General features: G+C 45.0%; 1 protein-coding gene across 1 annotated transcript in view; it reads right to left on the bottom strand.

The window, feature by feature from the left end:
- LOC124775152 (acetylcholinesterase-like) overlaps positions 1 to 17,470 on the bottom strand; it is a 118,468-nt gene that overhangs the window by 19,360 nt on the left and 81,638 nt on the right. The window contains exon 5 of the mRNA XM_047249992.1: positions 11,307 to 11,747. Within this exon, the coding sequence (XP_047105948.1) occupies positions 11,307 to 11,747 (441 nt within the window). The remainder of the gene's footprint in view (positions 1 to 11,306; positions 11,748 to 17,470) is intronic.

The following is a 17,470-nucleotide window of genomic DNA, read 5'->3' as shown; positions in this document are numbered from 1 at the left end:
TTCGGCGGTACGTCCACCCGGCCTCCCGCATGCCCACTATACGCCCTCGCTCAAAGTCCGTCAACTGCACATACGGTTCACGTCCACGCTGTCGCGGCATGCTACCAGTGTTAAAGACTGCGATGGGGTTCCGTATGCCACGGCAAACTGGCTGACACTGACGGCGGCGGTGCACAAATGCTGCGCAGCTAGCGCCATTCGACGGCCAACACCGCGGTTCCTGGTGTGTCCGCTGTGCCGTGCGTGTGATCATTGCTTGTACAGCCCTCTCGCAGTGTCCGGAGCAAGTATGGTGGGTCTGACACACCGGTGTCAATGTGTTCTTTTTTCCATTTCCAGGAGTGTATGTTTTGACGATGCCATTACGGGTCTTATTCACTTTAAGACGTGCTGTCGTAAAGGTACGTTTCACCGTATTTTATCTGAACATTTCCCTGGTTATATGATAGTATATTGTGATACGTAATGCTGTATGCCGTTGAAAGACACACTGCTCTCTAGTTGTATATATTTTTATATTGTAGATCTGAGAATGTTCATTACTGACTGAAATCGGTCATCGTCAAAAGAATTGATATTGTGATCAAAGACTGGAATACAAAACATTTGACAGTATTGGATCACTGTTCATATACGCTACTACGTCGCAGCTGGTGAGTACATGTTTCATTGTCAGACACTCACTATCCTATCTGAAGTTATTTTAATTAATAACTACGTATACTGCATTTTAACTATTAAACTGACAATACAGATTACTCATATATCCTAACTACAGTGCCCTCTGCTGACCTCAGTTATTTGAATAAATATCAGAATTTTCAGGCCATCACCAGTGCTTACTCTATAACACATGTATAATATTGACGTTGATACCCCAGTCAGATTATTTTATTGTATGTATCGCTGATGAGCGTGTCTGTTAATCATGTAAATATTTTTTTTTTATTTTTCGTATGTATCATCAGACCCGCTACAGATTTTGCTTCAGATAACTGAACTTAGTTGGTTACACCACCATGCTTTGTTTGTAACAGATCTGAATACGGCAGTTGCCGAATTCGGTAATAGAGAATTGTAAAAGTTATGTGTGATCTACACGGCCCTTTAGAAATAATCTACCAGACCCTTTTAAATTCTAACACTGGTGGCGTGTTTCCGGGGTCTCCCGCGAAGCCGACAACCCGCAACGTAGCACCGCTATGCGGGTCGTCGCTTCAGTTCCGCAGGCGCACCGGCCGAAGTCAGCCGAACTTCGCCTGATCTGCATCAAGCAGGTTAGTTCAGAGGGCGCGCAAGAGCTGTAGAAGCCGCCACATCTCTGCACAATTTGCTGCATCCGCCAATCTATTTTCTTCAGACAGTCCGAGGGCACATCGCTAGACCAATAGCCACCTGGCAGTCATCCGCCATGCGGATATAACTACCCTCGCCCGGTGAGCAGCAGGCAGTTTAATTTTCTACCTACTACTGACGTCTAAGAAGACAGACTGTTTCGTTTGCAAGGGAACTGTTCAGAAGACAGTGCCAGGCAGAGATTTACTTCTGTTGTTTTCGAAAAACTTTAAGTTGTCAAAGAAGTCATTCCTTTATTTTCAAGGACTTTTCTTATTTGTTTTGGACTGTTAACGGACCCAGAACTTATATCTGTGAACATAAACTGAGGGTTCAATAACTTGACTTTTGAGCGTAATTAACTGAACTGTGAAAGTGCCCCAAGCCGGGAAACTTCAACTGGATCCTCCATGTCTTCCATACCGACCCCCCTTTCATATCCTATCTCGTTATCAGGTAAGTCCTCCGCTCACAGAGACCTTCAGAATACACATTCCACGTATCCGATCTCTCCTCTGCGTTAGCAGGGGCTTTCCCATTGCAGTCTTAATGTTACCACCGGTGCTTATAATTTCACCCAAGGTTCGTTTGACTTTTCTATATGCCAAGTCAGTCTTTCCGAAGATCATTTCTTCTCCGATTTCTTTAAACATTTCCTGCAGCCATTTCCCCTTGACTGATTCCACTTCTTATTAATTTCATTTCTAATGGATTTCTATTGCTGTATTCCTATATTTACTTGAACATTTTTGTACCACTTACTTTCGTCGATCAGTTATAGTAATTCCTCTGTTATTATAGATTTCTTGGCAGTTACCTTCCCTCGATCTATATTACAACACATGTGACTACTATTTTTACAGATGTCCTCTCCTCCTGAATTGAAATGCTTACCGTGATACTCCTTACCATCGCAGTATCCACATTCTTAGCGAACATCAAACGCATCTCGTCATTCCTCATTACTTCAGTATCCCACTTCCCTCCAAATTGATTATTCTGGGGTATTGTTTACTCTTCATCATTACTAAATTGTGATCTGAGTATGTATGTTCTCCTGGGCACACCTTACAACCGAAATCTGATTTCGGAATCTTTTTTTGACCGGGATGTAACCCAACTGGAATCTTCTCGTGCCTCCGAGCCTTTTCGAAGTATATCTCCTCCTCTTGTGATTCTTAAACATGGTATTCGCTATTACCATTTCAAATTTATTGCAGAACCCAATTAGCGTTTCTCCTCTCTTATCCCTACTGCCTATCCTGTATTCCCCAATAACATATTCCTTCCCCTACAAACGCTTTCCAATCCTACACGATTAATAGATTATGATTTCTCTTAACATACTGAATTACCCGCTCAATATCCTCATACACTTTCTCTCTCTTTTCATTTTCTGATTAAGACTACAGCATCTGAACAACAGCCGGCCGCTGTGGCCGAGCGGTTCTAGGCGCTTCAGTCTGGAACCGCGCGACCGTTACGGTCGCAGGTTCGAATCCTGCCTCGGGCATGGATGTGTGTGATGTCCTTAGGTTAGTTAGGTTTAAGTAGTTCTAATTCTAGGGGACTGATGACCTCAGATGTTAGGTCCCATAGTGCTCAGAGCCAAGCCATCGGAACAACAGCTGTTGGCGTCGGTTTCCTGTCAACTTTGGTGAGAACAACCCTATCACTGAACTGCTCACAGTAACTCACTCTCTGCCTTACTTCCCTGTTCATGACGAATCCTCCTCCCGTTATACTGTTTCCTATAGCTGTTGAGATTTGCCTATACTCGTCGGCCCCGAAATTCCTATTTTCTTTCCATTTCACTTCTTTGATCCCAACTTTATCTAGACTGCGACTTAGAATTTCCCTTTTCAGATTTCCTAGCCTTCTCATCACGTTCGAATTTCTGACATTCCATGCCCCGACTCGAAGAACGTTATCTTTTCCCTGATTGTTGGATGTTTACCTCACTGTCTCCTTGGCAGTCCCCTCCTGAAGATCCGAATGGGGGACTAGTCCGGATTCTTCTGCCAATGGAGAAATTATCAGGACACTTTGTGAATTACAGGCCACATGTCCTGTAAATATACATCATGTGTCTTAAATGCAGTGGTCTCCATTGCATCCTGCATCCTCAAGCCTTTCATCATTGTTGATTCCTCGACCTTGTTGGAGCAGTTTCCCACTCCAAGCGCAAGATTGTACCCTGAACCTCCGTTCGCTCCTACGTCCTCTTTGACAATACCATTGGCAAGCGAGGGTTACTTTTTACGCCGTAAATTTACGGCCGCTATTTCTGATAAATTTTATTCAGAATTTATCCTATGGATGAATATGAACCCAGGACCATGACTTTTTGATTACTAATCAAGGGCAGTACCCATATATCACGGGTTCGAGATAAACATCAACAAAAGAAAAACAAGGGAAGCGTTATATGGTCGAATTAAATCAGTTGATGCTGAGTTAGGAAATGAGACACTAAAATTAGTGGTTATGGCTTGCTTTTTGTCAGCCAGTTGACTGTCGATGGTCGAAGCAGACGAGGTGTAAAGTACAAACTGGAAATATCAAGATAAACGTTTCTAAAGAAACAAATTGTTAACACTGACAAACTGGTAATATCAAGATAAACCTCTCTAAAGAAGACAAATTTAAATTCGCGAAGTCTTTTCTGAAGTTTTTTTGCAGTGTATCTTTGTTTGGAAGTGAAATGTGGTCGAGAAAGTGTTCAGAGAAGAGAGAGTCGAAGATTTAGAAATACGTTGCGACAGAAGTGCTTCAGATTTGATCTGTAGATCAGACAACGAATGGAGATGTATCATATCTAATTATGGGGAGAAAATTTATTTATATCACTATTTTATTAAATAAATAGATCAGATGATGGAGGAACATACCGTATAGAACGAGAAGTGCATGCATGTGTACTGTAGCACTGATAGCAAGATGAGATACCCACCAACAACAGGTAGATGTATAAATGGACGTTGGTTGGGATATCCTTGCAACTCAATAAAAATATCGTACAGGTCAGCTTGCCATTTCTTCTGTTACAACATTTATGTAATCTTACTCTCTACAATTATACATATATTGACTGTTTTGTTCGATAATCTTGTTTGGTCAAAATTAGTAGGAGATAAACAGCATAAAAATACAGCTAAGCAAACTGCATTCTGACGTTAGTGTGAGAAGTATTCTGCCGGGTGCAACGTGCAATAGAATATTAAGTAACTCCACGAAAGAAAAATGTCTTTTCAAATGATTAAAATTACGAACTTCGCTTTAGGTATGTATAAAGTGATCTACCCTGTGGAGCCATATCAACGATGTTACACATATTACAAAAATTGGACTATCTCTTTGCTGTCTGTGCGATTCAACGCATACAGTTTCATGTGTTATCGAGGCTTCCGTTCTGATATTCCAGTCTACGAGATGTTCCCGAAAGTTTTATTTGATTTAAGAAGACTATGTTTTCTGCATGAACGCTGATAGAAACTTGGGGCAAATAGTGAATTACTTGTCGCCACTTAGAAGATTACTTTGGCGTCAGTTTGTTGGTTCGCGTATTCGTCTGTAGTGGTCGCCGTGGTGCAAATCACTCGCTCGCTCATACCCGAAGGTGCGTCGAGTCGATGTAACATAGAAAGAAAGGTGTTTCGTGTTCTTCGCTTACACAGGTATGATTAAGTTACAAATGTGCAGCATTGGTTCCGACCAAAGAGTACACCACTGAACAACTTATACGGCAAAGTATTCGACTATATTCGACTATGGCGCCAGCAGTTTCTTGACAATCGTCATTGATGTACGATTCAACTACGTTCTTCACGTAGTTCGTAGACGTCTAAGCCGGCTCTGACCAAGGTCGCTAATGCTCGCACCAGCGATGGCACTCGAATTGGAGCTACACCTTCACTTAGGCCGGCAGGGGGAGGAGCAGTGGTGATGTGAAGTTCCTGTCCGCCAGTCTCTGCGCCAATGTCCTGGGTTAAACTTCAAACCTCTACGCAGTGTCTCATGAACCGAAGGCATGTCACACTGTTAATGGTGATCTGTCCGTCGGAGGAGGACGTAGATTTCGGCGGATCCCTCGGTACTCTTCGAGAGGAGTGAGCTGCGAATATGTACTGGCTTTGCGTTTCACCTTCTACCTTCCCTACACCCATAGCAACACGAACACAACACTATACTCAAGGCACAGTTATATGCAGTACACTTCATAACAGGTCGGAGGAAAGCATAGGGAAAGTACCTCCACTAGAACCTTGAGAAGAGCAGTGATGCACGATTCTTGCATCTTCTCCCATGTGACCATTTCCTGAGTATGAGAATAGTGTGACTTTGACATTAGTCCACTCTTTATGCTATAGGAGAGTTAGTCGCATTGCAACAATAGTCACAATAGTGAACGCATTAACTCCAGACATGCTCGCAGATAACTGAGACTAGTTTGAATACCCTCCAGATGTTATCTTTGCTTACGGTGGAGGACAGCTTGAAAATCTGTGGAGGGTAAATGAAAACTGTCTCCCTAAACGTAGGTAATGAAGGTACCCCCAAGGCTGTTCGTCAACGTATGTAAAAGTTATACTTTTTAAAATCGGATGGTTCTTTTGAGAATAAGATCTCTGCAGTCCAATTAGTAAGCTACAATCCGTCAGAGGTCGGTATCAACAAGTGAATTGGACATCACCGAGGCAAGACATTCACCAAACGTTCCTGCCCTCAGGGATTTGTTCACAACGATATCTGATTGACAGTGATAAAATTCCTACGAACAGCAAATTGCATAGAATGCATCTCAGTACAACAGCCGCCTGCCACAATAAGGAAGCGTTGACTCGCTCACGCACAGATTTGTTTGTGGAGCAACGGAAGAAACGTATTATTCTGTCAGTCACTTACTAGCCATCACTGATAGAGCGATCGCACGCTACCTACACGTTAGGGAACTGACGTGGCCTGACAGCACGCGATACCCGATTGCTAAACAGCTCTATGGATGATCGGACGTACGACACAGCCACCTACATTATTGAGAACCGAGGTGCTAAATTCTCGGAATAGTTCTCCCTGTAGATTACTGACGGCCAATATTATCGAATCGTGCAGGATGTCTATCACAGGGAAACATTTCACAACAAGCTACAGACCACGATCAAGAAACCGGCGCAAGTGGTTTATCACGCCTGTCACTAGATAATACATAATCGATACAATGAGGCGGCAGAAACCACAGAAGAGTCTCTTAAATGTTTATAGCTGTTTCAAGTAAGTAATATATAGGATGGAGAAAAACTGTGTCACGAAATTTTAATCCTGGATAGCTGATGCCAATAGGAACCAAATGATGTGTATGTCGACAACGCACCATTTTTAAACTACGGAAACTTGGCGCCAAGCGCTCCGATTGGCCGCGTGATTGCCCCGTTTCCGTTCATCGGTTGACAGGCAGCGCTATGGGTGTCGGTTCACACATACGAACGATACAAACGTCCCTCACCCCGCCACTGCCCAAAGTGATACGCAAATGTGTCGAATACATATTGCTTTTTGTCTCCACCTCACGTCAGAGGCATTCAGACGTAAGCTTCGCTTCGGAGTACACACTTCACCTGCGATTTAGTCATACAGTAAGCATGTCGTCATAGGATTCGTTTGAAGAACAACGAGGTGTGGTTTTTGTTTATGGACTAGCCGACGGTAATGCGCATGAAGTTCGACGGTTGTTTGAGAAAGTAAGACGCCACCCACACCGGCAAACGTTTACAGCAATTCACCGGCGACTTAGCGAAACAGGCTCGTCAGCGGGATATCATGGTGGTGCTGGGAGACCTCGAACACGACGGGATGCTGCACTTGAACAGACTGTTCTCGAGCTCTTCGAGGAAGCACCTACTACAAGTACTTGAGCGGCTGGACATGACATTGGGGTCACTTGTCGGTTAGCCTGGGAGGTTTTGAGAGATGACGGCCAGCATCTATTTAGTTTCCACTCTGTCCAAGAGCTGAGTCCTGTGGCGGACTATGAGCATAGGCTAGGGTTTTGCCGGTGGTTTCTGCGACGTGTTGCACGAGATCCCAACTTCCCAGCTATTGTGTTGTTTGTGGAGGAGTGCACCTTCCATCGGAATGGCCTTTACAACAAGCGAAACGTTCATTTCTGGGCAATGGGAAACCCTCACGTCACATACGTCCACGGACACAAGGAACGATTTTCGCTCAACATTTGGGCAGGCCTTGTGGGTGACCATATAATTCGGCCGGTGCGTCTACCTCCTCGACTTACCGGAGCAAATTACCTTCACTTTTTGCAAGAAACTCTACCCGGTCTGCTGGAAGATGATCCCCTGGATATACGGTATGCATGTGGTTGCAGCATGATGGGGCGTCCGCACATAACAGTCGTGCTGCGCGCGGATAGTTAAATGAACTCTTCGACGGCCAGGCAATTGGCAGAGGTGCTTGTAGGACATGGCCCCAGCGATCACCAGACTTCACGCCAACGGACTTTTCCCTGTGGGGATTCTTCAAGGTTATAGTTCGCCCACCCGGACGTGAACCACCTAGAAATGAAGGGGAATTAATGGATCGCATTCAACATGCCACCAGTTACATCACGGCAACGCCAGGAATCTTTGAAAGAGTACAGCAAAACACCGTTCGACGTTACCGAGCTTGTGTCGCGTTAGAGGGTCGCCAGTTCGAGCACCTGCTTTAAATAAACAGTGTCCTAGCTACAAAACAGGCGGTTTTCAAGGTCGACACAGTTCGTAAAATACTTTATGTACGCGAACTAAGAGCTGTTGACGGGTTTGTTCCAGGTACGTCTCATCATGAAACTACAATGGATGTGTCGGGACCCATGAGGATTCGTCCCCAGAGTGGAAGGCTGGCACGCTACCATCGAGCGTGGGGGCCGCCTTGGGTGCATCTCTATCTGCGGCAGGCAGAGCATTCGCGGTTATGCGTTTTCCAGAGCATCCGGCATCAGGGCAATCCCGTGGCCAATCGGAGCGCGTAGCGCCAAATTTTCGTAGTTTAAAAATTGTGCATTGTCGACCTACAGAACATTAGATATTTTGGTTCCTACTAAAGATGAGAAAAGTCATTCATCCTTGGGAACTAGTGCACTGGTGATCGCTCTTTTTTGGGAAACGTTAATTTTTACTCGTTCACCGTTCATTGTTCTGTATGGTTCTTACGAGAAATTGAAAATTAATAGCATAGGTGACTGAAGGATGGAAGGAGCCAAGAGGGGGCACTTGCCTCCCCCTGGAGTACAGAATTTTTATTCACAACAGAATTTTCACACCCTTATAATTTTCGTGAATCTGCAAAACATCTCGTTTAGCCAACTTTAGCTTTACGTGGCTGACCGAAGTAAAATAATGTAAGGTGGCGCATGAAAAACCGGCCCCGAGTACGGACTGCTCGCCAATTTCGCACCATTCGTTGACCGATACGATCAGAATAGATGCACATGTAATAATTAGGCAGTGGAGAAATAAGAAGCCAATGCAAACAACTTCGAAACAAGAGATGACGATTGGTAAGAGACAATGAGTAGTCTAGTGCTCGGGGCCGATTTTTCGTGCGCCACCCTGTACCACTGAAATAACATTGTAGGAGTTATCATATTCTCTTTACAAAATGTGACACCAGACACTGGATTACGAAGCATCGGTTTGATTCGGTTGTAAGTCGATCTGCCTTCCATAACAATGAACATGCTGTTTTACCTTGGATCAAAAAAAGACGGAAAATGGCCTTTCGTGTGTGCCATGCTGACGTCCTTTGCATATGTAATAACCAAAAGACTGGCCTTTTTACAAGTATTTCTTCTGCTGTTTATCGAAATAGTGAAGTAAGCTGATACGCCGTTTTGTTACCAGAAAAGGTGTATGTATTACATACCACGTAATTTTTTCGTAGTTTACGTAGTTATAAAATACATTTTCATTAGCTTTAGTGGACCCTGAATAGAATACAAAAAGAACCAGAAGTTCAGAGCTCAAAAAAGGTTTCAAACAGATCTAGAATGGATGTGCGAAGCGAACGAAACGAACAACAACAACTTGATACTGAACTAACTAGGAGCAGTCGGCAGTGGAACTGCGACGAGTGGCCACGCGATGAAGGACGAGTCCGGCTGAGCGAGACCGAGACCGAGACCGAGACAGACGGGAACGGGACCGAGGCTGGAACGAGACCGGCCGACGTGACGTTGCGGGAACGAGACCGAGCGGTTTCATCAGCTACGAAGGGTTAAAATTTCGTGACACAATTTTCCTCCACCCTGTATACAGGGTGTTACAAAAAGGTACGGCCACACTTTCAGGAAACAGTCCTCACACACAAATAAAGAAAAGGTTATGTGGACATGTGTCCGGAAACGTTTAATTTCCACGTTAGAGCTCATTTTAGTTACGTCATTATGTACTGTTCTTCCTCGATTCACCGCCAGTTGGTCCAATTGGAGGAAGGTAATGTTGACTTCGGTGCTTGTGTTGACATGCGGCTCATTGTCCTACAGTACTAGCATCAAGCACATCAGTACGTAGCATCAACAGGTTAGTGGTCATCACGAACGTGGTTTTACAGTCAGTGCAATGTTTACAAATGCGGAGTTGGCAGATGCCCATTTGATGTATGGATTAGCACGGGGCAATAGCCGTGGCGCGGTATGTTTGTATCGAGACAGATTTCCAGAACGAAGGTGTCCCGACAGGAAGACGTTCGAAGCAATTGATCGGCGTCTTAGGGAGCACGGAACATTCCAGCCTATGACTCGCGACTGGGGAAGACCTAGAACGACGAGGACACCTGCAATGGACGAGGCAGTTCTTCGTGCAGTTGACGATAACACTAATGTCAGCGTCAGAGAAGTTGCTGCTGTACAAGGTAACGTTGACCACGTCACTGTATGGAGAGTGCTACGGGAGAACGAGTTGTTTCCGTACCATGTACAGCGTGTGCAGGCACTATCAGCAGCTGATTGGCCTCCACGGGTACACTTCTGCGAATGGTTCATCCAACAATGTGTCAATCCTCATTTCAGTGCAAATGTTCTGTTTACGGATGAGGCTTTTTTCCAACGTGATCAAATTGTAAATTTTCACAAACAACATGTGTGGGCTGACGAGAATCCGTACGCAATTGTGCAATCACATCAACACAGATTTTCTGTGAACGTTTGGGCAGGCATTGTTGGTGATGTCTTATTTGGGCCCCATGTTCTTCCACCATGTTCTCTACCTGTGCTGCTAGAACTTTACAAGTACGACACAATATGTGGTTCATGCACGATGGAGCTCCTGCACATTTCAGTCGAAGTGTTCGTACGCTTCTCAACAACAGATTCGGTGACCGATGGATTGGTAGAGGCGGACCAATTCCATGGCCTCCACGCTCTCCTGACCTCAACCCCCTTGACTTTCATTTATGGGGGCATTTGAAAGCTCTTGTCTACGCAAACCCGGTAACAAATGTAGAGACTCTTCGTGCTCGTATTGTGGACGGTTCTGATACAATACGCCATTCTCCAGGGCTGCATCAGCGCATCAGGGATTCCATTCGACGGAGGATGGATGCATGTATCCTCTGTGAAAGAGGACATTTTGAACATTTTCTGTATGAAAGTGAGTGAAGTCACTCTGTGTGTTTCCATTCCATGATTAATGTGATTTGAAGAGAAGTAATAAAATGAGCTCTAACATGGAAAGTAAGCGTTTCCGGACACATGTCCACATAACATATTTTCTTTCTTTGTGTGTGAGGAATGTTTCCTGAAAGTTTGGCCGTACCTTTTTGTAAAACCCCGTATAGACTTACATAAAATGCATAGAAAAGGAATATGTAGCTAATATTTCCTTGTCTTAAGGTGATGGCGCCTTGTTAATTGTTCCTTGGAGAAATAAATTACTGATTTCGAAGAACGAGCTGCGCTGTGCTGAAGACTGGGCGCGCACCTGTGAGAAGAGGTTTCTGCTGAGGGGGCTCAGCAGGTGGATGCTGACGGAGACTGCGCCGGCCGACTCGCCGAACAACGTCACGTTGTGCGGGTTGCCGCCGAAGTAGTGGATGTTGTCGTGCACCCACTGGAGCGCCATCAGCTGGTCGAAGAGCCCCGCGTTGCCCGGCACGTCGCTCGTGTCGAAGAAGAGGAAGCCCAGCGACGCGACGCGGTACTGCATCGACACGAGGATCACGTTCTCCTCGGACACGAGCGTCTTGTGGTCGTACACGTCGAGCGTGGCCGTGCCCGAGTAGAAGCCGCCGCCGAAGATCCACACCATGACGGCGGCGTTGCGCGGCCGCGGCTTGGGCGCCACCACGTTGATGTAGAGGCAGTCCTCCGACAGCTGCGTGTTGGGGTTCCAGATGACCGAGCCCGGGAAGTCACCGAACACCTGCGGAGCACAAAGTCCGTACAGCGCAGGCGGAGCGAGAGCGATATTTAACTGACGTCAAATTACTTCAACAGGATGTAGCACATCGTTTTACTGCCCTCCAGGAAGCGTGCGGCGCGCAAATTATTCTCGGGACTGAGACCTGGCTGAACCATGAGATAGGAAGTTCTGAAATATTTAGTGAGGGTTGGAACGTGTATCGGAAAGACAGATTAGACAGCGTAGGAGGTGGTGTACTCATTGCAGTTGACAAAAATATTGTGTCTACTGAGGCCGAAGTAGAGTGTGATTGTGAAGTTACCTGGACACGTTTAACAGGGTTAGGAGGAATACAGTTAATTTTTGGGTGTCATTACCGGACACCAGGTTCCACCGTGACAGTTCTACAATCATTCAAAGGGAGTCTACACTCTGTATCACAAAAGTACCCGGATCATGCTATATTAGTCGGAGGCGACTTCAACCTACCTAGTATAGACTGGGATGTCTATGGATTCTTTACAGGTGGTACAGACAAGCCGTCGTCTGAATTACTTTTGAACACATTATCCGAAAACTGTCTTGAGCAGCTAAATCGACAGCCAACGCCTAATGGAAATATTTTGGATCCGGTAGCCACCAACAGACCAGACCTCATCGACGGTGTCAGTGTTGAATAGGGATTAGTGATCATGATGTTATCATTACGACTATGGTTACGAAAGTTAAAAAGTCGGTCAAGAAGGTTAGGGGAGTATTTTTACTAGAAAGAGCAGATAAGTAGTTGTTAGCATCCCACTTAGTAAATGAATCGACTTCATTTACTTCCGGTACGACGGACGTGGAAGAATTATGGGCAAATTTTAAACACATTGTAAATCACGCATTGGACAAGTATGTGCCGAGAAAGTGGGTTACGCACGGAAAAGACACACAGTGGTTTAACAGCGCAATTCGGAGAATGCTCAGGAAGCAAAGGCAGTTGCACTCGCAGTACAAGAAAGATCGGGAGAATGAGGCCAGGCAAAAGTTAGTAGAGATTCGCGCTGCTGTAAAAAGAGCGGTCCGCGAAGCATAAAACCACTACCACCGTCATACCTTAGCAAAGGATCTTGCTGAAAACCCAAGGAAATTCTGATCTTACGTAAAATCGGTAAGCGGGTCGAGGGCTTCCATCCAGTCACTCACTGATCAGTCTGCCCTGGCAACGGAAGACAGCAAAACGATAGCTGAAATTTTAACTTTAGCATTTGAGAAATCCTTCACGCAGGAGGATCCTACAAACTTACCGCCGTATGAGTCTCGTACAGATTGCCGTAGAGAGGACATAGTGATGGACATCCCTAGGGTTGTGAAGCAGCTGAATGGGTTGAAAATAAATAAACCGCCAGGTCCTGATGGGATTCCAATTCGGTTTTACAGAGAGTACTCTACTGCATTGGCTTCTTACTTAGCTTGCATTTATCCCGAATCTCTCGCCCAACGTAAAGTCCCGAGCGACTGGAAAAAGGCGTTGGTGACGCCTGTATATAAGAAGGGTAGAAGGACGGATCCTCAAAATTACAGACCAATGTCCTTAACATCGGTTTGGTGCAGGATTCTCGAACATATTCTCAGATCGAATATAATGAATTTCCTTGAGACAGAGAAGTTGCTGTCCATGCATCAGCACGGCTTTAGAAAGTATCTCTTCTGCGAAACGCAACTTGCCCTTTTTTCACGTGATATCTTGCGAACCACGGATGAAGGGTATCAGACAGATGCCACATTCCTTGACTTACGGAAAGTGTTTGACTGTGCGCGCCACTGCAGACTCCTAACTAAGGTACGAGCATATGGGATTAGTTCCCAAGTATGTGAGTGGCTCGAAGACTTCTTAAGTAATGCAATCCAGTACGTTGTCCTCGATGGTGAGTGTTCATCGGAGGTGAGGGTATCACCTGGAGAGCCCCAGGGAAGTGTGGTAGGTCCGCTGTTGTTTTCTATCTACATAAATGATCTTCTGGATAGGGTGGATAGCAATGTGCGGCTGTCTGCTGATGATGCTGTGGTGTGCGGGAAGGTGTCGTCGTCGAGTGACTGTGGGATGTTACAAGATTACTTGGACAGGATTTGTGATTGGTGTAAAGAATGGCAGCTAACGCTAAATATAGATAAATGTAAATTAATGCAGATGAATTGGAAAAAGAATCCCGTAATGTTTGAATACTCCATTAGTAGTGTAGCGCTTGACACAGTCACGTCGATTAAATATTTGGGCGTAACATTGCAGAGCAATTTGAAGTGGGACAAGCATGTAATGGCAGTTGGGGGGGAAGGCGGATAGTCGTCTTCGGTTCATTGGAAGATTTCTGCGAAGATGTGGTTCATCTGCAAAGGAGATCGCTTATAAAACACTAATACGACCTATTCTTGAGCACTGCTCGAGCGTTTGGGATCCCTATCAGGTCGGATTAAAGGAGGACATAGAAGCAATTCAGAGGCGGGCTGCTAGATTTGTTACTGATAGGTTTGATCATCACGCGAGTGTGACGGAAGTGCTTCAGGAACTCGGGTGGAAGTCCCTGGAGGAAAGAAGGCGTTCTTTTCGTGAATCACTACTGAGGAAATTTAGAGAACCAGCATTTGAGGCTGACTGCAGTACAATTTTACTGCCGCCAACTTATATTTCGCGGAAAGACCACGAAGATAAGATAAGAGAGACTAGGGCTCGTACAGAGGCTTATAGGCTGCCACTTTTCCCTCATTCTGTTTGGGAGTGGAACAGGGAGAGAAGATGCTAGTTGTGGTACGAGGTACCTTCCGCTACGCACCGTATGGTGGATTGCGGAGTATTTATGTAGATGTAGACGTGTGTTGTGGGACTGGAGCTGCCTTCCTATCAGGAATATGGCACAACCTCTGCATGCTATGTGGTAGTATGATGAAACAAAGAGGAATGAATGAGTATTGAGTGAAGGATCTTTTAATATGAGTAAATGTATCGTTGTGACTTCAGAGAGCAAATTACACGTGTCGTTCACCGCTAAGAACATTGCGCACACGAGTGGCACACTGTCAGAAGAGAGTAGGCCTACGTGTTCCGGGTTTGCCGCAGACAGAATTCTGAGTCGGTACGGGTAACAAGTGCATTACAGCGTACGACTGAAGTGGAACTGGAAACGTCCACCAGAACTGAAGTATGTGAAATGTACGATTCTTGAGGACGGCTCGTCTGAATTACCACACGGAGCCAGATTGAGTTTCTGGCGGTATGTTGAGCAAATGCTATGTCACGTCGAGCCGTAATGAATTGATGTCAACAATTTGGACAAAGCCGCACAGACGTGCGTGATGCCGACCGGGCAGTTAAGTTCTTCTTCTACCATGTTATTTGCATCTTTTCGGCAAGCTGAAAGAACGTCTGGAGGATATTTTCCATCGATGAGGACGTTAACACAGCAGTTCTCGCATGGCTCCGTGAAGAAAGTGCGGATTTCTATCGTGAGGAATTAAACGATTGGTTGAAAGTTTCCACGGCTGTCCACAGAGACTAAGGTGACTATGTTTAAAAATAATGTGATATATTCATGCAACTTTGAAATGAACTGCACCGTTCAATAAAAAATTGCTTGGCTTGCCGTAATAATGTGTACCCTACTTTTTGAAGATCAGTTTAGATATTATCTTAGTAATCAAACACTCAACTACAATCAATTAATTATTCATCGCCGCGGTGCGTACCCAGGAATCTAGTAAACTCACTAGATAGTCCACTACATCAACTGATATCCCCTGAGTTTTGAGAAGATATTTACAATAAAATCTGTGACAGTTACTTGTGGATACGACCGACTGTGCTCGAAGCTTAACTCAACGACAGATTTTGAATGGCGAGGTTCGCTCCCATTCAGTAATTCAGTCAGTTATTTGAATTCGTTGAGAGGGCTCTAACAGTAACGCCATGTGATCCACGGTTCCAAATGAAGATGAGCCACACTCATTACATTCAGCCTTGAAGCACGCTTCAGCACCAAAGTCCACGGTCGCCCTCTTAGAGAGAGTAGAGAGAACGGCCAAAACTCCGAGGCACTGCTACCTCTGTAAATTAAATTAGAGCACGCTTTTCCCTCTGCTAGAACCCCATCGTACATGGTGTTGATATGCACGTTTTCTCATTCAAAATATTACTTGTATGTTTTTGAAAGAAAGGGAATCAATTTTACCAACGGTTGCAATGATAATTACCGTGATCTTTTGCACAGAATCACATAACAGTTGCCTGCAACTAGGAGCTGGCATAATCTGAAACTGGAAACTCTTGAGAATGTAAATGTATGCAGCGTTTTACAACTAATGCAAACTATTTTCCTCTATACCTTATTAGTTTATGTAACTCTTCTAGTTTGCAGCGTCATAACGTACACTAATACGTCTACGTTATTCTCCAAAATAATTCAACATATGTAATGAATTTATGTAGACCGGTACATTCTTATTTATGCATTTAATTCACCTGCCAAGATTAGTACCTTCAGGCACTCTCTTATATTTAAAGACAAATTTTTAGAGAGATACACTGAGGAGACAAAAAGTCATGGGATAGCGATATGCACAACCTAAGCAGTGGTAGTATCGCGTACACAGGGTAGAAAAGGGCAGTGCATCGGTGGAGCTGTCGTTAGCATGCAGGTGATTCACGTGAAAAGGTTTCCGACGTGATTCTGGCCGCACGACCGGAAGTAAGACTTTGAACGTCCAATGGTAGCTGGACCTAGACGCATTGGGCATTCCATTTTTGAAACTGTTAGGGAATTCAGTATTCCGCGATCCACAGGGTCAAAAGTGTGCCGGGTATACCAAATTTCTGGCATTGCCTTTCACCTTGAACAACGCAGCGACCGAAGGCCTTCACTTAACGACAGAGAGGAGCCGCGTTTGCGTTGAGTTGTCAATGCTAACAGACAAACACCACTGAGTGAACTAACCGCAGAAATCAATGTGGGGCGTACACCGAAGGCATACGTTAAGAGAGAGAGGCGAAATTTTCGACTTTCATGGGCTATGACAGCAGACCACCGACGTCAGTGGCGTAGCTAATAGCCACGACATCGCCTGAAGAGCCTGTTTTAGGTTCGTGATCATGTCGGTTGGGCCCTAGATGAATGAAAAGCCGTGACCTGGTCATTGAGTCCCGATTACAGTTGGTAAGAGCTAATGGTAGGGTCCGAGTGTGTCGCACCCTCATGAAACATTGGGCCCATGTTGCCAAAAAGGCACTGTACAAGCTTGTTGTGGCTCCATAATGTGTGGACTGTGTTTACGTGGAATGTACTGGGTCCCTGGTCCAGATGAACCGATCATTGACTGGAAATGATTATGTTCGGCTACTTGAAGTCCATTTTCAGCCGTTTTCCAAAACAACGATGGAATTTTTATGGATTGACGTGTGCCATATCACCAGGCCACAATCGTTCGCGATGGGTTTCAAGAACATTTCGGACAGTTCGAGGGAATGGTTTGGCCACCAACTGAACACTTATGGGACATAATCGGGAGGTCAGTTCGTACATAAACCCTGCACCAGCAATAATTTCGCTGCTATGTACGGATAAGGAGGCAACATGGCTCAATATTTCTGCAGGGGATTTCCAACGACTTTTTGAGTGCATGACACTATGACGAGCAGCACGATCGACACGATATTAGCATGTATCCTTCGACTTTTGTCACCTCATTGTAGTGCTGAAATGCTTGAAGTAAAT

The sequence above is a fragment of the Schistocerca piceifrons genome, chromosome 2 (genome assembly GCF_021461385.2).
Source record: "Schistocerca piceifrons isolate TAMUIC-IGC-003096 chromosome 2, iqSchPice1.1, whole genome shotgun sequence".
Lineage (NCBI taxonomy): Eukaryota > Metazoa > Arthropoda > Insecta > Orthoptera > Acrididae > Schistocerca > Schistocerca piceifrons.
Note: the sequence above shows the minus strand (reverse complement) of the source record. Positions and strands in the feature narration are given on the sequence as shown.